Here is a 20,634-nt window from a genome sequence, read left to right on the forward strand (position 1 = left end):
TGATGCCTCTGTAGTTTCATTGTTGATGAAATTACAAAGAGAGAAAGAAAGAAAATGAAACTATTCCAAAAGTGGAAGTGATTTCTTAGCTGCCTACATGGTAAGTTGTGGTCACTGGCTATGGCAACCTCTGAAATAAATAGATGTTCTGAAACTCCTGAGACACTGAGGAGGAACTGAGGAGTAGGCTGCAAGAATGGCGCATGGTATGGCATCTCCTATGGAAAATTCTTGGAAAATCAAAGAAGAATACCACATAGATGAAGATTTGGGCTTCGCTCTGCCAAATCCACTGGTAAGAGAGGGCACTGAAATATGGGCAAAAGTATTTTCTTATCATTACTTACCTGGATAAGTTAACTTCTGTTGAACAAATGTGGATAGGTAATTTCTACTAACAAATGGATATAGCAGTGCCTGAATTGGAGGCAGAGTTTTAATAAATGGGTCTCACTTAACTTTCTTAAAATCTTCTGCCTAGAAATTTACTCTTAGATGCACTTACTTATCTTACAGAGATGCAGAGGGTGATGAGATAAGGAAACTATGGAAGTATTTTGGCTTAATAAAATTGCATTTTCAGAGGGCATTCGGAAAAAAACAAAGTAATAAATGATCCATGAGTCAAAGGAACTCCCTTTCTCAGCTGATATACCTTAAATTGTACAAAGTATATGTTCTTACTTTGATTAGGTTTTTTGAGATGGCACATCAAGCAACTTAGTGATGTGTTAATATTGCTTGTTGTTTACCGAGCATAAGATTCAAGTGAGGGTCTGAACTAACTTTTTTATTTGACAAGTTTCGCCTGCAAAGTGTAAGGCATGTAGAGTACATGTTTACCTTAAAAACTACATTTTCCCAAGTTGTCCTCCAAAGAATGCCATGAGAACCATCTCAGCATCAATATTTTAATTATCAAACATTTATACAGCATTTTTAAAGCAATTTACAAATATTAACTTATTCCATCTTCACAGCCATCCTAAAAGTTATGTATGTTAGTAACCTCATTTTCCTGATGAGAGATGTAAGCTGTGCAGAATTTAAGTAACTATCCAAACTCACACAGCTAGCAGTCGTAGAGAGGGGATGTGAGCCTTCATGATCTTAATACTATTATGCTATGCTGCCTGTCTTAAGAGAAGAAGAGACTACAAGGCATTGCTTTTTTTTTCCACTCTTGGGTTTAACAAGGTATGTGAGATTATAGGAGAGGATTTCTAGGAGCCAGTTGGCATGTTGTAACAATTCTGTATGCCAGTATATCTCTATTTGTTTGTGGCTCAAACAGTTAGAGTCCACACTCTAGAGAGCACCTTTATAGGCAACAAATATATTTTCATTCAGAGTTCCAATCTCACTGTACTTAGAAATAACATCCTGTAAATACCATGCTAATAAGGCAAATCTAAAGCAAATTCCTCCCAATCTAATTTTCCTCTTCAAATTATTAAGTTAAGAAAATTAAGCATATGTTTAATTTTATTGCTAAAAGCATCAGGTTTATTTTATATTTGCAAATCAGTAATATTCAGACTTGCTCCCCCTTCCGTACAAGCACACAAACTTGCCAGGGTAAATGGTTTCAAGGATGTACTTATCAACGATACAATAAAAATTCTTTTTCAGAAACTGCAAAACTTCATATCAAGTTTAGTCTTTTTTTTCCCCAAAGAGTCGGTTCTCTTAAAAAATAAAACAGTTGTGGGAATTATGAAGACTTCTAGAATAGATTGCAAGAGTTAAAGCAAAACCCCCACACAAAAGCAAAACAAGCTCTTCCTGAGCTACTTAAAAAATACTACTACTACTTGAGATGCTTAGGAAGTTAGAGTCAGTGTCCTGAAATATGAAAAATAAAGAGTTACTTTTATTTCTTCACTAAAGATCCTGGAAATTATGAGCTCAAAAATGTCCATTTCATCTCTTTTAATCTATCAGCTTCTAGTCCAAAGGAAAATATTATGTCTTCTGATTCCATATAGATACAAAGTACATTCTCTAATCTAGCAGAAGTAGAATGGCCCTCCGTGTTATTCTTCGTTGATTTATATTATACCATCCTCTGAACCAGAAGCATATTATTGATTGAATCTTACATTTGTTGAAAGTTCTGTCAGGACACTAATCATGATACATGACAAAAAACATTTCTGTTATTTGGGGAAAATAGCAACAACCAAAAATTCGAGTGTGCCACACAGTGAAATGCACACCAAAAAAATATATACATATTACTGAAAACACTAGAGCACAGCATTTGTGTGGTTAGGGAGCAAAATTCAGAGCAAACAAGGTGACATATTTAGTGAATATACAGCCTGTATCTTTCATTACTAAAAAGCTACCCTAACAGATTAAGACTGGCCAATTATCTGCAGCTCCCCAAAATGTTTGAATTTTATAATACATTTGTCTTCTTGTTTTATAGCTTACTTATAATATTAACTTTGTTTTGAAGCTTAAAATCTTACCCATGTTGGTTTGAGTTAGTCTCTTGATTTGTACTCCATCCCCATAGTTCAGTACCAATGACCCCAAGGGCATGTCCAGAAGCAGCTTAATGAAGGAGGCATGGGGACAGGGCATGTGGGGAGTTGTTCAGGGGTCTGAATCTTATTTCAAGGTGTTGCCTAGGTCTTTTGTTGGTATGTTTTCCCTTGAGATGAGATTGTAAATATAAGATCCTGGGAAACACTTTTATTTGGATTTTATGTGCACTTACTGGGCAAAAAGTAAGCCTACAAAGCAGGAAATCACCATGTATATACAGCATCTCCTACATGACCAGTACTGTGCCAGGTTCTCTAAGAAATAAAGAATTAAAAGCATGGTAAAATCCTTGCCATTGGGTAGTGAGATGTTAAAAAAGCATGGATTTTTGAGAGTTGGAAACATTTATGTTTGAATCATAATAAACTATATATAGAAAAAAGTCTCATGAACTGTCTGAGTCTTGCTTTCCTTACTTATGACATGGAGATGATAATTTTTTGCGTCATTATAATAATTAAATGAGAAATTATCAAGTGAAGTGCCTATTCTGCTACTGACATTTAATGTCCATCTTTCTTCCCTTCAAACAAACTTAAAATCTAGCCAAGAAGAAAAAAATGATAAATTACTTAACAATGTGAAAAGAAATAATCCATGGAATTCATAATTGGGCATACGGGTATAGACTGTAGTAGTCAGGAAGATTTTAGTGGAACTTTTGAGGTAACCTTTGCACAAGGGGCAGATGAGAGTGCTTGAAGAGAGAGGAAGAGGAGGGGCATAGAGTCGGGCTTGAGCTCTGAGTGTGCAGGTGACAATGCATGGGCTGATGTTACCTGACAGGTAAGTGTGTGTCAGGGCAGTGTTGCACAGAATCAATTTAGAGGCAAGATGGACTATCAGCGGGAGGCCAAACTACTTTATAATAACTTCCACTAGTAAATAAAAGTCCTTTTTCTTTTTTTCAAGGAGGAATTACCTTACCCTTTTGATGTCTGGATTTCCATTGCTAAAAATCTGCCTACATTGATTGAGAATGACCAACTACGTGCAGAAGTTGAGAAGGTTGGAAAAAATATTACATTTGTCTTCTATTGTAGCTTATTGACATTTTTAACTTGGTTTTGAAGCCATAATGTCACTCGTAGTGATTTGAGTCAACCTCTCCATTTATTCTCAGTTAAAAACACTCAACATTGATGACCTCCAAGGGCACAAGTTGCAGCGCCTGGCACATCTGGTCCTGGGGTATATCACCATGGCATATGTGTGGAATAAAGGTGACGGAGATGTCCGTAAGGTATGGAGATTTTCTAATACTTCTTGTGCTACATGGTAGATTTACATTCTATTTACATTGAATGTAAAAAAAAATTGAAAAGTATTATAACTGTATTTTGTGGAGTTTGGATAATGGAAAAAAAAGGAAAAGAAAACAAACATTCACTGACTTAACACGTCGACTGTTATCATTATTGGATTTTTAGTCTTTTACTTATATAACACAGTTGCTGCATCCTGTGCATATACATATATATCCTGCTTTGTTCACTTAAATTATATTGTAAGCATTTTTTAGTTACTACACAATCATTCTAGTCATCATTGGAAAGCACTTTATAATTTTTCATTGAGTTCCCTAACTTTATTTATTCAATCCTCTGTTGATAAATACTTTACTTATTTTTGATATTTTATTATTGTAAATGACACTACAATCAACATATTTGAATATGAGTCATTTTTCTCTATGACTTTTGGGAAATATGAACATTTTATGGCTCTTCTTAGTTAATGCTAAGGTGCTATCTTACATCTGTCAACATAGAAAAAGATATTGGTTTCACTCTCATCAACAATAGATAACTTTAGATTTAAATAATATCATCTTGTATTTTATCTGGCACCTTAATCGCATGAAACAAATACAGACTGTAATACTTAACCTTTAAACCACAAACAAAGGGATAAAATAGATTTCAGAAGTACTTTCTGCCATTTAGTGAAAGTTTCTTTTTTGACGAGGATAATTGGTATTTTATCTTGTTTTTCTTTGCACACCCTGTTTAAAGATGGAACAACACATATGGTCCACCTATGTGATGAGTCATCTCCTGTTATGTAAAGAAGAGGAAGAAGTTGCTTTGCATAATCATGAGAACACCTTATACTTCCTTATAATTATCAAACTGCCATGTCTAGATTCTGTGATGACACAAAAAAGTTTAAGATTAGTTCTGGTCTTACAACCTACCTTAAAATTTAGCTAAGCACACAGTCTCACTAGACTTGCTAGACTCTGAGTCTTGCTAAATGCATGGGCATTGCATATAAAAAAAGTATCCATAATGAAGGGTAGCATATGCTATGTGCAGAAGAACGAGAGTCCGGAAGAGTTAAATAGTTGATATGATCATAAAACACTTCAAGGAAGAGGTGGAACTTGAATTACTTCTTGAGAGATTGGTAGAGCTTATCCAAAGAGGAGAGGAGAAGAAAAGAAAGAGAGGACTAGCAAAAAATGTGGAGACCAGAATGTACAGGGCAACCTCAAAAGATAATAAATTTACCAGACTGGAGATCAGAATTATAAAAGAAAACATGAAAATGTATTTTTTTAATTTACCCAGTTTTTGTATACCACATCATTCTGAAAACAGGGTCTTAGAAGATGGCAATAAAAATATATATATAAAAAGATAAAAATATTTAAATGAGGCAATTGTTGAAAAGAGAAAATAAATGGATAAAAAATAAGATATAAAACATAAGATCAATGTAAGGCACATTTGGCTTGAGAATGGACAAGAAATTAGCATCTGAGTTTCTTAGCAGCTTCATGAGTGTCTATACTACATTAAAGATGTATTTGAACATTTCCTTCATTTTTCCCAAGTCATTTCGAATTAATTATTCACTTAAACTTCTTCCCTTTTTGTTTCCCTTTGATCTCTTCTCTAAATCAGAGAGAGGCCAAATTTATTTCCTTTTGAAACACGTGTAAATCATTTGCCAACCAAAATGTTTGAATTCCCAGGGGCACAAGCTCGGCAACAGGAAGCACATATCCAAGTGTTGCTTTGATACTCAGTGATTCTATTCTAACATTGTGTTCCCTTGATTAAATCATTGTCTCTAAGTGTATTAAGCTAATCTGAAGCCGCTTGGATTATAGCTCTCATGATTTTCCCAGAACTATGGAGTGGTCCACATAGTCACACCATCTTTACCACTGAAGTCCCACCATGCACTACCCGAGATGGACCAAACATCCTTGTCCTTTGTCTAGTTAGACACACATATTCCAACCCTAGGCTGCTGATGACAAGGATGTCCTTAATTATTACATGGGACCATCCGATTACAAAGCAAATGATAGTTAGATGAAGAAGTCAGGCAGATAGAGAATAAAATGTCAGCTTTATGACTAATAGAGCATTTGGAGAACATGGCTTGAATATGTTCTCACTCAGCAGGGCAACAATGGGCCTGCTGAGTGCACTTACCCAACAGGATTGCCCCATGAAGGTAGGAGCCTTTCACTGTATGGCCAAACACAGAGCAGAATTCTCTGAATAACAGGCTCAGGAAAAGAGTTGAGGAGAAAAGAGGGCTGAGCTGTAGTTTCACTCCCAAACTCAACAATTAGATGAGCCTCTAATCCTCCTTGAGGAAGGGTGAGTGAAGGAGCTGAGATAAGCCAAGAGTGTCAGTCCAATTCATATATTCTGCATGGAAATATAAAGCAAGGGTAAAGGAGAGTCCTCCTTCTGTCACAGCTAAGTCTTCAAGGCCGAGCACCAATGTCACTTTCGGTAAGGTTTTCTAAAAAATCACCCAGGAGAAGAGTTTCTGTCATCACTGTGTGCCAAGAGCAGCAGTCTGTTTATACTTCTAATATGTATCATATTCAAAAGTCATAATTACAGATTACTTTGAGCTTCTTTGGGACAACTGATTTTATCTTTGTATTGCTGGTGGATAATAAGTACCTTGCATGGAGGAGTTGCCTAACAAACATTCATGGGATGGATGGATGAACAAATAACTGCGAATAATTCACAGGCCGTTAGACAGTCAAAGATACAGCTTTTGTTCTTCCTGCCATCTACCTCTTTTTTCTCTATATAATCAGATTATGTCCACATCAACACAAATCCAAAATGTAAACATTTAACAATTACCCGGATTAAGTTATGAAACAGAGGAAAAGAAAATTACATTTGTTTGCTTTCAAAATGCCATTATGTAGAACAGCTAATGTTTTGGCACTCTGGAAGTAGTAGAAAAGGTAAGGTACTTCAAAGGTTAATACTAAATACTGTGTTTTAATTAGGTCCTGCCAAGCAATATTGCTATTCCTTACTGCAAACTCTCTGAGAAGCTGGGACTTCCTCCTATTCTGGTTTATGCAGACTGTGTCTTGGCAAACTGGAAGAAAAAGGATCCCAGAGGGTATGTAAACTGTGATTATCACAGGAATGAAAGGAGTGCATGCTGTGTGAATCAACAGGGAGTTAGTCATTGGTTTAATTTTTGGCAGCAGAGCTTTATTCTCTGTTTTGGGGGTACGATTTCTTTGACTGGTGTATCTATACTTACCAATGTATTCTACATATATGAGAGAGAGGTGTATAGTTAACATGCTATGAAATGCGCAAATCTTAAGTGTTCAGTTTGATGAATTTGACTGTTATATACACACGTGTAATCCTAAGCAAGATATCGAATATTTCTATCACCTCCGAAAATTCCGTTGTGGCTCTTTTCATTCCATTTCCTTCCCTACCCCCAGGCAAATATATTCTGATTTGCCACATCAAAAACTAGTTTTTTCTGTTATTGGATTTCATATCAATGATCAGAGAGTATGTACTCTTTTGTTTCTGGCTGCTCTTAATTAACATGTTTTTGAGATTCTACAAATTTAATTTTTAACTATCCTGGTGAGTTTAAGAGTCAGCACATCTTCAGTAGCACTAACCATTTAGCGATGAGATCTGCTACGATAAGGGGACAAGAGAATTGTGGTTTCCCAGGGCTCTGGGTGTGTATCTGCAGAGGAGTATTCTAGACCTGGGGATACCAGAAAATGAAAGGATTTGATCTAGAAAAGTTTCTCATTAGTTATAGCTAGTTTTGACTATTCATGTGTTCGTTCCTTGCATATTTAATTTTTTATTTCACTTATAAAGTCCTGAGTTAAGTGTTTGCAATGCCTACTTAGGAAATATAAAAAAAGTATGTTTTTCTTTTTTATCTGACTATGTCTTACTTTTGTTAGATCAGTAGTATTAAATCTAATAACAATAATTCAAAACTATTTGATTTTTAAATTGGTTTTCTTTCTCTCTTCCAATTGGTCCATTGCTTCATGACTGCTTTCATAAGGCCCATGACTTATGAGTAAGTATTTGGTTCTTATTTTAGTCTAAGAATTATTTGTTATTTGAAGTAAATGTAGGTTCATCGATATTCTCCAAATGCATTTTTTAAAAGACCAATTGAATTCAGGCAAAAAGTAATTCAAGTAATTGTTTACAGAGCAAATAATCCCAGCACTTAATTATATCTACGACTGTGATATGACTGTATCTGCTCAATATTATAGCTATAGATATATACAAAAATAGTACTCGCATGTATAGAAATGTAATTAATATGTATAATACAAAATGCACACACACCTGTGTATCTATGACTTTAATAGCCTCAGCGGCCAGAAACATAAACCTGTTTTTTTTACTCAGTCCTCACTATTTTTGATCTATGTACCAAGCAGAGGTTAAGAGCTAGGGAAAGAAAGGTAAATATCATAGGTATAAGCCTGCCCTAGTGAAGCTGGGCCGATGTGGAGGAAAGAAGATATATGAAAATTATGTACATTGCTATATGATTAAGAGAAAGGGGTGAGAAGATAAAGTACTGGGAGCTCTAACCAAAGAAAGAGATGAAGGAGGAGTCCCTGCAGCAAGTTGGTTAAGCTGAGTCCAGAGGAGTGAGCAGGAATTAACTAGAAGAAGGAGAAGATGAGAGTGTTCATCGTGGAGGAAACAGCAAGAGTGAGGGCCTTGAAGTGACAAAGATCTTGGTGTATTATCAGAACTGAAGGAAGGCTAGTGTTGCTGATACATAGTGAATGATGAAAGTAACGATATGGGAAAGGGATAAAGAAATTTAAAAAAAGATTAGGTAGGACTTTTGGCTATGATAAAGGATTTAAACAGTGTCTTCAGAAAATGGAAAGCTTTGGGAAGTTTTTAAATGGGAGGATATCATCAGTTTCATTTTATAGATGAGAACACTGAGGCAGAAACAGGTCACACAGCAAGTAAGCTGCAGAAGCAGTGTACCTTCAGAGACCATAAATTTCACCAGCATGAAACTCACAGATACACAGATACTAAGACTATGTTTGCACCAATGCAAAACTTCAATAAAAAAGAAAATAGGGTCTAATCAGTTATTTGAATTTCCCAGCCAGTTCCTTTGCAAGGCAGATAAACCACTGAGAAACTGAATCAGGTTTCCAGATAAAAATGTGGATATGAATATATTTATTTAAGCAAAAAGACTACTTCTTAAAACTATGCCTTAATGCAAATATCTCTATAAACATCCAACATATATATATATAATATATATATTATATTAAATATATGTATAAAGTTCTACAATGGAATTTCAAGTCCCAGCTTAATCTACCGTTAATCATATGATCTTAGATAAAGGACCTAACATTGATATTCTCAGCTATGTAATAAGAGAGAGTAAAACCTGCCATATTTATCTCACAAGATTATTTTGAAAATAAAATAGGATAAATAAAAATCCTTGAAAACTATAAAGTACTCAATAAATATACCAATATTTTTGCTGAATTCTTGACTTCCTTGACTGATTTCTTTAGGAACATGGACATTCTGTTCTCATTTCCTGGTGGGGACTGTGGCAAAGGATTCTTCCTGATTTCTTTATTGGTGGAACTAGCAGCTGCTTCTGCAATCAAAGTATGTTCATCTGTATTGGAAAATTTGTATCTTGATTCACATAAGCAGAGCAGTCACTTAGTAACTGAGCTATATTATGCGTGATATAACTTTATCCTGACTAAATACAGCATTTGACCATTTAATTGGAGGTAAAGTATCATCCGGTAGAAATAAATATTTTATTTATTTTTGTATATCACCTAAAATATAAAATGTAGGAGCCGTAATATTTAGAATCAAATTTGAAACCACAATAAGAGAGAAATATTTTGACTGCAATTTGGCAGTGGAACTGTATCACATAGTCACATAAACTAAATGGTTTTGACTATTAGAAATACAAATATATAAAACTATATAAACTTATTTCTAAATGATAAATGAATAAAGACAAATGCAAGCATAATTAAAAATAAGGAAATTAGTCAAACAATCGTAGCGTACTCAGCTCAAGAAAAAAATGGAAATCCCAAATTTAATTTAGGGATTAAGATTTAGGAGAATTTTATTCTATGCCAATGTTTAATGCTAGGCAATCTTAAGTATTCATCTTTTTTTTTTTTTTTAAGGAAATTCCCATTATATTCAATGCTGTACAACATCAGGACCAGGATACTTTGCAAAAGGCATTGGTTGATATAACTTCTTGTCTGCACAAAGCCCTTGAAGTGTTTCACCAAATTCATGGCAAGTATTGTGTGCCATACAACATTGTACGCCGGCAGTCAAATGTTTCTGATTATCTGAGATGTCAGAGTTGTTGAGAAAATGAAAGAGAAACAACTCACACTTAGTGGATGTGTTCTCATTTTGTCTATTTTATCTCACTAAATCATTATACTTTCCATGTGGTAGGTTTTATTATGTCCATTTTATAGCGAAGGGAATTTGAATTCAGAGAGATAAGATAAATGACTTAAGATACACAGGGAGTAACTAATGAAGCCAGAATTCCAAGCTAGGTCTATTTAGCTCTAAGGAATGTCTTTGCCTCCCCCTAAAAACCACGGAGAAACTTGCCAAAGGTGCAGGCTGTTTTAAGTTCTGAAAAACATAGCTTCTGCTTGACAGGAACTCTCTAGAAATTCTGCTTTTTTACGAGTTAACTAAGAAACAACAGAGAAAACCCATTGAGCTCAAAAGTTATTGCAGAATTAACAGCTAAAAAACAAAAAAGTACATAACCAAGGATTTGCAAAAGGAAGTGTGCCTTCCTAGACTGTATATCACTGGGCTCTGAGTTACTGCTGATTGGTCTTTGGCAAGAAGATTGACCTTCACATCAAAGATGTTAGCAGACTGGGGAGGGAGACCCAGGAATGTGCTCCATAGGGCTCCTGGTGGTTTTGTTTCTGTTTGTCTTTTTGTTTAGGTTTGTTTCTTTATGTAAGTAGTTCATCTGTTATGTCACTAAGCACATGAAGTAGCCTTAAAGAAATGTTGGTAGTTTAATTGGTCTCCTGAGGATGCACAGTTGGCAGGCCCAGGCTCTTTGACACAAGCTGTGTGCTAGCTCTATGGTAGACTCCATTCAGTGGACATGGGAGAGGGCAGGTGAGTGAGAGCCTGTCCTCAGGAATTTTTCTGCACAGACCTAATGCCTTTCCTGCAGCCTATGCTAAAATCCACTCACTATCAGTTGTTTACAATATCTTGATTTCTCCCAATATCTCTGATGCTGCTTAATTAAACACATCCCATCTTTTTATAGACTACGTGGACCCAAACGAATTTTTCGGTATTCTTCGCATATACTTGTCTGGGTATGTAGTCTTATACTTTATTTTGTTTTCTCTTAGACAGTTAATCTAAAGAACACATCAAATACCCACTGATGGTCCCCACTATCCATCAGGTTTAGGAAATAATTTACATCCTAAAATACATGTTATAGAGAAAGAATGGACTACTCTCTCTGTTATTACTTGGCCAGGCACGCACTGGAGTGTGGACAGGAAAGCTAGTCATTTTAAAGAGAGTGGAATGAGCTTTGCTAGTGCAAGGTAAGATTCCATTCATAGAATACGTATGCCAAATTTGCTCCAGATCATTTTATTTATTATTCTCATGCATGAACATGCGTGGGAGGGGAAGTGTGGAAGAAGAAAAATGAAATCGATCTCACATCACCTTCCATTCATCCTGTATTGCAAGATTTTATATCTGAAAATTTGGCAATTAATCCAAATAACAGGTACTTTTTCCTTCCTGACCTAGCTGGAAAGGCAACGCCCAGCTGTCAGAAGGTCTGCTGTATGAAGGCGTCTGGGACACCCCAAAGAAGTTCGCAGGGGGCAGTGCAGCCCAAAGCAGCATCTTTCAGTGCTTCGATGTTCTGCTCGGTGTCCAGCAGAGTGCTGGTGAAAGTGAGTGGAAAATGACAAATAATAATCATCTCTTATGTTAATACAATAGTATTTTAATATCTAAAAATTACTTTCCCATCAGCATCTCATCTGAGCCTACCTGATGCTTCTAGGAGAATCAACACAATAGAGACTTTATTGCCATCATCCCCTTTTACAGATAAATAAGCAGAAACTTACAGAGGATAAGTGACTGGCTCCCTCTTAACAAACTAGAAAGCAGTGAAGCCAGGGTGCAAACCCAAGTTCATCGCCCTCTTGATCTTGACATTTGAACATGTACATAAGGCCTGATTGGCCGTGGTGAAGCCAGTCTCACATGTTCTGAAAATGTACGATCAGATTCAGAAAGAGAACGTCACCTGCAAATGAGACTGTGACCGTGAGTTGAAGTTGGGGAGGTGGAGACCTTAATGACAAAGAGAGGCTTGGCACTGCCCTTGTTCCTCCATCCTGCTGCCCAGCAGCCCAGGGGCAGTGTCTGGACCCGTGTTTAAAGACGAGCTGCACTCACTGTAGTCCTTCTAGGGCCTTAGAGGGGGGAGACGAAGAAGCTCCAGGAAGAACTTCTTTCTGTTTTTCTGTTTTCCCAAACTTCTATTTAACAGTCAAAGGGAAAAGCATGGGGCTGGGTGAAAATATGCTTTTTTCTTTAGTTCATTCACTTATTTAAAAATGATCCTTTAAACTCTGTTGGACTCAGTGTCATGACCTGTCAAGCATAGATAATATATACCCTGTCTGTATCACTGGCTTCGTAGAAGGATCCAATACAGTAGGAAAGAGAGAAAGGAAGCACAAACAAAAATCTTTATTCTGACGGAATGAATTTAGCTCATGTGGTTATCAGAATTAAGTATATTTTACAACAGTTACCATTACCAGTAGCAAGACTAATAGCTTTCTGATGGGATAGTTGTACACTCATTGCCTCATGCTGCAATGTTGGCTTGTGATCTCCTACCCACTCTGACCTCACTCTGCCTTCTCCCCTGGATTGGGGAATGCTTCAGTCTCCCTACTAACTCATCTTTCTCTTGTTCCTTCAGAATATGCTGCTGAATTCCTCCAGGAAATGAGAACTTATATGCCACCAGCTCACCAAAACTTTCTTCACTCATTAGAGTCAGCACCCTCAGTCCGTGAGTTTGTCCTTTCAAAAGATAATGCTGGCCTGCAGGCAGTTTATAATGACTGTGTGAAAGCCATGGTCTCCCTGAGAAGCTACCATTTGCAAATAGTAACTAAGTACATTGTGATTCCTGCACACCAGCAGTCCAAGAAAAACCAAACAGCGGAAGAGCCATCAGAAAAGGAAAATAAAGGAACTGGAGGCACTGAAATCATGTATTTCCTAAAGTCTGTAAGAAGTACAACCGAGCACGCCCTATTGAAGGAAAAGTAATGAAACCTAAGCATGGGTACATTTTTCAAGACAGAGATGTCTGTGTATATTAACGTCACTGCTAATTATATCAGACCCCTGAGTTATTAATATGCAACAGCTTCTCAAGAGTACATTATGAAAGATTTCAAAATAATTTTTTCTGATATCTGTGCATTCCTTGTATGAAAACAATAAAAAGCAATTATATTAGAAGATTCCAATTATATTAGAATCTATATTCTGTAATTAGAATGTAATGATGAAATTCAATAAAAATTGATAAGATATAATAAAATGTTTAAAAATTGCTTTATTCATAACTATTATTAAATATTGCTCCAGAAGAGACCTACTTCACACTGCTACCCTTCAAACATGGCTATTGGAGATCCTGTACTTTCCCTATAGTAATATCACACTTTTTCATAATTATCTGTTTACTTGTTTGTATTCTTGTTACATGATAAGCTTCATGATGCCAGGGATGCTCTATATTGTTTACCAGACCCATGCATCCCCAGTTCTTAATAGATACTTATCAAATATCTATTGAACGAATATATAAAAGATTGAGTGAACTTATGAATAAATTAATCTGGGCTAACAAGAAGAGGTCACCTTTGAAATATAATTTCTCCTGGGAGGTCAGGGTTATCAGGTACCCACACTCTGGCATGAATTTATTTGATACTGGAATCTAAGGCAGTTAGGACTAGAGAGGAACTTAAAAATCATATGAGCCAAACTCATTTTAAAGATGACAAAGTTGAGGCTCAGAAGAGTGAAGTAACTTACTTACGGTCACACAATTAGTTATAAATGGGAGGAGAACTTAAGTTTTTTTAATAATTCTCATCTTTTTCACTAGACTTGGAGTAGACTAGGTTAGAGAGGAAGGGAATTTTGGAAGGGTAAGAGGGAGGAAATGAGAGGATTTGGCAGGATCTCATTTGGTAGTGGATGGTCAGCCAGAAACTGGGTAAGCTATTGAGGATGAGAAGATAAAAAAGGCGCAGTGGTTGCATGGGTGCAGGATTAGCAAGCACTTTCAATTTATGAAAAGCCCAGCTCTGAGGAGAGGGGTTAAGTACACCCACGTAGATCTGAGGAAGGAAATGGAGTCACATATTTCTAAAATCAAAGGTCTAAAAACTATCGTTTCTCAAATATACCCTAACCCAGTGAACCCAGGTAACATCTTCCTACTCACAGCAAAATTGCACTTGATTCCCCTAGAAAGTATACCAAATGTCAATGGTAATAGTTTCGGGTAACAGGACACATTTTCTTCTTTATTCTCCTGTCAATGTTTCTGCAGTGAGCATATATAAGTTTATAATGAAAAAGTATGCATACATACCCAATACATATATGTGTGTCCACATGTGTGTAATTTTTAAGGGATGATCAGAAAGATCATGTCTAAGAGTTTGACGCGGTTCAGAAAGCAGTAAACTGAGAGTCAGGAGACCAAGACACGTGTTCTGTTTTGGACATCTATGAGCTTTTTGACCTTAGGCAAGTCACGTTGTATTTCTGTAAAATTAGCATAATAATACTTGCCCGACCTCATTCACAAGGTTGCTGTGAGGACTGAATACAATGCTGTAGTGCTAAAGTGTTAGGAAACTATAAAGTACTACTAGAATCTAATTAAGTAAATTGCTGAGGATCATCTATTGGCTCCAAGTTAAGATTTTTTCTATCCTGTCTGCTACAGTGATCACTCTGGCTCCAGAGCTCCACATCCCAGGGCTGCGCTTCAGGTAAAACCAGAGCTGGTTTTACCTAGTTAGTATCGAATCACCTTGAGATGCAGAACATCTTTGGTTCCCTCAGCAAGACCCTGCATCCACGTTTTCCCCTTTAGAACATCACATCTATTTGACCTGGGGGAGGAGAGGCAAGTAGAGGGAGGGGTAGCAAGGGCATTGTCGCTGACACTGCACTGGTCGCTGTGTAGGTGAGACACTGAAGCCTGGCTTCAAGTTCGCCACAGAAAGTGTGGACACCTGTTCCTCAGAGTCTACTCTCTTCTATCTACCCAAATAATAGAAACCAAGATTCCTGATTTTCCTCTAACTAACCCCTCTCTGGACTGGGAGAGGTAAAACAGAAGACTGGATAGTCTCTGAAGAAGTCCTGATCCTCCCACACTCCGTGCCCTGTGGTCTCTGCTCATCATAGTGGGTGGTCCTCGGAGAGGAAGGGTCACTGGAGGGTGAAGGTAGTTTCCTACCATAAGAGGTTTTAGCTAGATGTAACAAATTCTTAGTAACATGGATACTATTTGAGCAGAATTATTGATAATTCTATCCCATTCTCTGTCCTAGTAAAATTAGAAGTTTGTAGTGGTGTATTCCTCCACATGCTGTTTTCCATGTGTGAGGAGAATCTAGCTTAAAATATGTGTCTTTTTCATATTAAGTATTAGGAAAATTAAGTATTCTTTATCCCCTTCCTCCTTTAATTAACTTTTACACAATAAATGATTGAAGTTCCCTATGTTTAATTTATATCCTATTTTTCTCACTCCATTAAATATAATATTACATGGTACAGAGAAAAGTTTGCTCAATTTACACCACTCTGAACCCATAATACCCTATATAAGAGCTGGTGTGGAGAGTTGTAGTTATTATTGGTCAGTCATGACCTAAAGATAGATGTTTGCTCATTTCCGCAGAATTGTTTTATGTGACAATAAACAATTGAAATCTGAAAGTTCAGACAAGCTAAAAACTTGGCATATAAACATTCACTTGATGGTCTCTAAGGTTCCTGCCAACTCTGACACACAATGGCCCATACAATGCAAGAATTCCTCTCCAACGCCTCTTGGCAATATAGCAAACTCTTATTTGGAGCCTGCTTGCCAATTACTGCTCCAACTGGTCTTTATACATTAACTCATGTAATCTGCAAAGCAACTCTATGAAGTAGGTATTATTATTCTCCCCATTTTTCAGATGAGGAAACTGAGATGCAAAGAGGTCAAGAAATTTGTTCAAAAACACAAGTAAGAGGCAAAGTCAGGGTACAAACTCAGGTAATCTGCCTCCAAAGATTAAGCTCTTAAATCACCATGGGAAAAAATTTACCCAGCTTCTATGGAAATACTTCTAGAGAAAAGGAACTCATTAACACACATACAGCTGGATTCACTTTGGAATGGCCACTCTTCTAGTCATTTGGGATTTAAGAGTTTAAAAAACACGTTTTCTAATCTTAGCTCATAGTCTAACAGACAAGATATCATATTGTATTCTCATTGATTGATTAACCTTCTAAATGTCAGTCTAATAAGAAAATAATGTGTTATAGAGGCACAGAATAGGAAATTCATTCTGCTTGGGAAGGTTGAGAAGTTTCTTAAGAGGAGGTAACATTTGATGCTTACTTTTAAAGTTTAATTAATTGTTATAGCTTAACTGAAAAATTTCTCCTGAATTTCCAGTATTAAACAAACAAGCAAACATATCTTTGCTCGTCGACCTAGCCTTTTACAATTCAAGAAGTAAACATAAATAATATGAATTCAGCAAACAAGCATCAGAATTATCTAATATATGGAATCTCCTGATAGAGCAACTTTTAAATCTGTAAATTAATAATTATAGTTAATACTTAATTCTTCCAAATACATCGTACTATTCTAAAAGTTTCACATGTATCAATTCACTTAATCATTTCAATGAGCCTATGAGATAAGTACTAGCTACTTTTAAGGAAATTGAGACCAGATGGAGTTCAGTTGCTCTCAAAAGCCACAGCTAGACTATGGCAAAGTAAAAGGTTAACCTCAGGCCGTCTGGCTCCATAATAGGTCAAACCACCACACGGTGCAACTTCCCCTGAAGGAAAAATTTTTCTAAGAAGGAAACTTGCTCCTTTTGCCTTTTGCAATCAAAGTACTGGATACTTGATTTCGTGGGCTCCCCCGAAAATTCCCAACTCATGCATGATTCATTATGTTGTAGTAACAAGAGAGTAGTGGAGGTGGGGCAGTAAGAAGACCTATTTTTGTTCCCATTACCACTATGTGTGGCAACCAGCTCAAGCTTTTCAAAATGCGAGCTTGGAGGCATGTCGCTGACCTGGAAGATGCCCTGGAGACCTTTCGGTGATGGAGCTTTTCCTACAGGAGCTGCAGTCATGGGAGCTGAGCTTAATGGGAGCTAAGCCAGTGCCTGGAGATAGGTGACCTACATGGGAGAGAAGACGGGAAATTTGAAAGTTGGAAATCTGTTCATTAAAGGATCATTTGCTGGTGTCTACAGAGCTGAGTCCATTCACACTGATTTGGAAGTTGCAGTCAAGATAATAGATAAGAAAATTGGAATGGTTCAGAGAATCCAACATGAGGTGAAAATACATTGCCAATAAGAATATCCTTCTACATTGGAGCTTTTTGCTATTTTGAAGATAGTAATTATGTGTACCTAGTATTAGAAATGTGCCACAAAAGAAAAAGAGACAGACATTTAAAGAACAGAATGAAAGCTTTCTCAAAAAACAAAGATTAAACCTTTGTCAGGGGAAGAGGGAGAATCCCCCTCTGCCCTTTCCCTTAAGGTTCTTCTGGCTGGCCAAATAATTAACAAGACAGGTTAGCAGGAGAAAATAATACCAAATTTAATAACATGTATACATGGGAGAAACTCAGAAATGAGTAACTCGTCCCTCTGTCTAAGCTGCTTGCTTAAGTATTGCAGCTAAAGGTGAGGAATGTGTTGGGGGTGGGTAGTGGTCTGGGACTTCAGAGGGCAGGAAGACAATTCTTTTCAGGGTCATCTATAGATAATGTGGTCAGGGAGAGAGAGAGTTTTTGATAAAAGGGGCTTGGTGCCTTTCCTATTGTAACCTCTATCCTACATTATCTTTACAGCCATCATGATAGAAGATCTGTTCCAGGAAGGAGCCACCATGTCAAATTCTTTAGGCAGTTAGTGGGGGAGGTCAAATGTCCCTCAGAGAAAACAATCAAGGTAAAGAGATATATTTCAGGGTGGCCAAATCCTGATCTCCCACACCTTCATGCACCAGATCATCACAAAAATGTTGTCTCTTCAACTTCTCCAAGGAAGATATACAGATGGCCAATAGGCACATGAAAAGATGCTCAACATCACTAATCATCAGGGAAATGCAAATCAAAACAACACTAAGATACCACCTCATGCCTGTTAGAATGGCCATAATCACCTAGACAAAAAACAACAAATGTTGGAGAGGATGTGGAAAAACAGGAACCCTCATACACAGCTGGTGGGAATGCAAATTGGTGCAGCCTCTATGGAAAACGGTATGGAGATTCCTCAAAGAATTAAAAATAGAGATGCCCTATGATCCAGCCATCCCACTACTGGGAATCTATCCAATGCACCTGAAATCAACAATCCAAAGAGGCTTATGCACCCCTATGTTCATTGCAGCATTATTCACCATAGCCAAGAAGTGGAAGCAACCTAAGTGTCCCTCGACTGACGATTGGATTAAGAAAATGTGGTATATATATACAATGGAATACTACTCAGCCATAAAAAAGACAAAATCGTCCCGTTTGCAACAACATGGATGGGCCTGGAGCGTATTATGTTAAGTGAAATAAGCCAGAAAGAGAAAGACAAACACTGTATGATCTCACTCATATGTGGAATATAAACCAACACATGGACAGAGAAAATTGGACTGTGGTTACCAGGGGCAGTGGGGGTGGGGGGTGGGCACAAGGGGTAAAGGGAGTCATATATATGGTGATGGACAAACAAAAATGTACAACCCAAAATTTCACAATGTTAGAAACCATTAAAACATCAATTAAAAAAAAAAAAATGTTGTCTCTTCATTTTCATGATATATTACACCAGGAAATCACCTCTTACTTATGTATAATGTGAACATCAAGATTGCCAATTTGAGGCTAGCAACTCAATTGAAAATGCCATATAAAAAGGACTCTACTTTATGTGTAACTCCTAATTACATTTTTCCCAGAAATTACAACTCATAGTGCACATAGAGTTAGATAATGTTTGGTCTATGGGCTGTATGCTTTATACGTTACTTATTGGGAGGCCACCTTTTGGCAGTGACACAGCCCAAAACACATTAAATAAAGTGTTATTAGCAGATTATGAAATGCTAACTTTTTTTTCTGAAAAAAGTAAAACCTGAGGTGTGGAGCCACCATTGGGTTACCAGAAATGTATCTTGTGAACCATTACATCTCCTCTAACTGTTCACAGGTTAAAATCAATCAAACTGAAAACCAAAAGGGCGGTGGTGAACATACTTCATCCAGAGGAGGTATGTGCAGAGTTTCTAAAGGAGTTGCTCATATATCTAGTGATGGAAATGTGATTATTACTTATTATCCAAATGATGGAAAAGGTTTTCTCTTGTTGATAGAACGTGCTCACCTACTGGCAACATCAGTAGGTACAGACTTGACAATTTACCAGAAAAGTATTGGAGGAAATAGGAATATGCTTCCAGATTTGTTCAGCTTGTAAAATCTAAATCTCTAAATAACATCTATTTTACAAGGTACCGTAAATGTATTTTGATGGGAAATTATCCTGGTGTTGATTTTGAGGTTTGGTTTTATGATGTGGCAAAAATAACCAAAAGAGAAGATTTAATTCAGATAGTTGAAAAAACTAAGGAATCTTACACATTGATAGGAGAAGTTAATAGCTTGTAAGAGGACATAAAAATATTCTGGTTATGATAATGAGAGTCATTGCATTTGTTTAGCACTGGAATCCATAATTTGAGGAGAGGAAAATAAAACTTTGTCTACACAAAAACCAGCACAGGGATGTTTACAGCAGCTTTATTCATAAAGGCCAAAATTTGGAAACAACGGCGACGTCCTTCAGTAAGAGAATGGATAAATAAACTCAGATACATCCTGACAATGGAACATTATTCAGTGCTAAAAAGAAATGAGTGTTCAAGCCATGACAATACATGGAGGATCCATAAATGCACATCACTAAGTGAAAGAAGTCAATCTGAAAAGATTATGTACTGTATGATTCCGACTATATGACATTCTGGAAAAGCCAAAACTATGGAGACAGTGAAAGGATCAGTGATTGCAAGGGCCTAGGGGAGAGGGAGAGATGAATAAGTGAAACACAGAGGATTTTTATGGCAGTGAATCTATTCTGTCTGATACTTTAATGGTGGATACATGTCATTATACATTTGCCAAAACCCATAGAATGTACAACACCAGGAGTGAACCCTAATGTAAATTACGAACTTTGGATAATAATGATGTGTCAACATGGGTTCATTGTTTGTAACAAGTATACCACTCTGGCATGGGAAGCTGTGCTTGTGTGGGGCAGGAGACATAGGGGAAGTCTCTGTACTTTCT

General features: G+C 36.9%; 1 protein-coding gene and 1 pseudogene across 1 annotated transcript; both read left to right on the forward strand.

Annotated features, from left to right (window-relative positions):
- The first annotated feature begins 54 nt into the window (after positions 1–54).
- Positions 55–13,539, forward strand: IDO1 (indoleamine 2,3-dioxygenase 1). Its single transcript, XM_004441183.3, has 10 exons — positions 55–295; positions 3,469–3,564; positions 3,680–3,799; positions 6,836–6,954; positions 7,891–7,905; positions 9,410–9,509; positions 10,061–10,178; positions 11,203–11,254; positions 11,709–11,857; positions 12,907–13,539. The coding sequence occupies exons 1-10, from the start codon at positions 197–199 to the stop codon at positions 13,260–13,262; spliced, it is 1,224 nt and encodes a 407-aa protein (XP_004441240.1). The 5' UTR covers positions 55–196; the 3' UTR covers positions 13,263–13,539.
- Positions 13,540–17,453: 3,914 nt separating this feature from the next.
- LOC101399525 (serine/threonine-protein kinase PLK4-like) lies at positions 17,454–20,023 on the forward strand (annotated as a pseudogene).
- Positions 20,024–20,634: the final 611 nt, after the last annotated feature.

Source organism: Ceratotherium simum, chromosome 28 (genome assembly GCF_057802395.1).
Source record: "Ceratotherium simum simum isolate JZ-2026a chromosome 28, ASM5780239v1, whole genome shotgun sequence".
In the NCBI taxonomy this organism is placed as follows: domain Eukaryota; kingdom Metazoa; phylum Chordata; class Mammalia; order Perissodactyla; family Rhinocerotidae; genus Ceratotherium; species Ceratotherium simum.

Excerpts from the sequence above, each read along its gene's own strand:
- IDO1 (XM_004441183.3), top strand. The coding sequence starts at position 197 with ATGGCGCATGGTATGGCATCTCCTATGGAAAATTCTTGGAAAATCAAA. Across the intron at positions 296-3,468 it reads TCGCTCTGCCAAATCCACTG|GAGGAATTACCTTACCCTTT; the intron begins GTAAGAGAGGGC and ends CTTTTTTTCAAG. Across the intron at positions 3,565-3,679 it reads TACGTGCAGAAGTTGAGAAG|TTAAAAACACTCAACATTGA; the intron begins GTTGGAAAAAAT and ends ATTTATTCTCAG.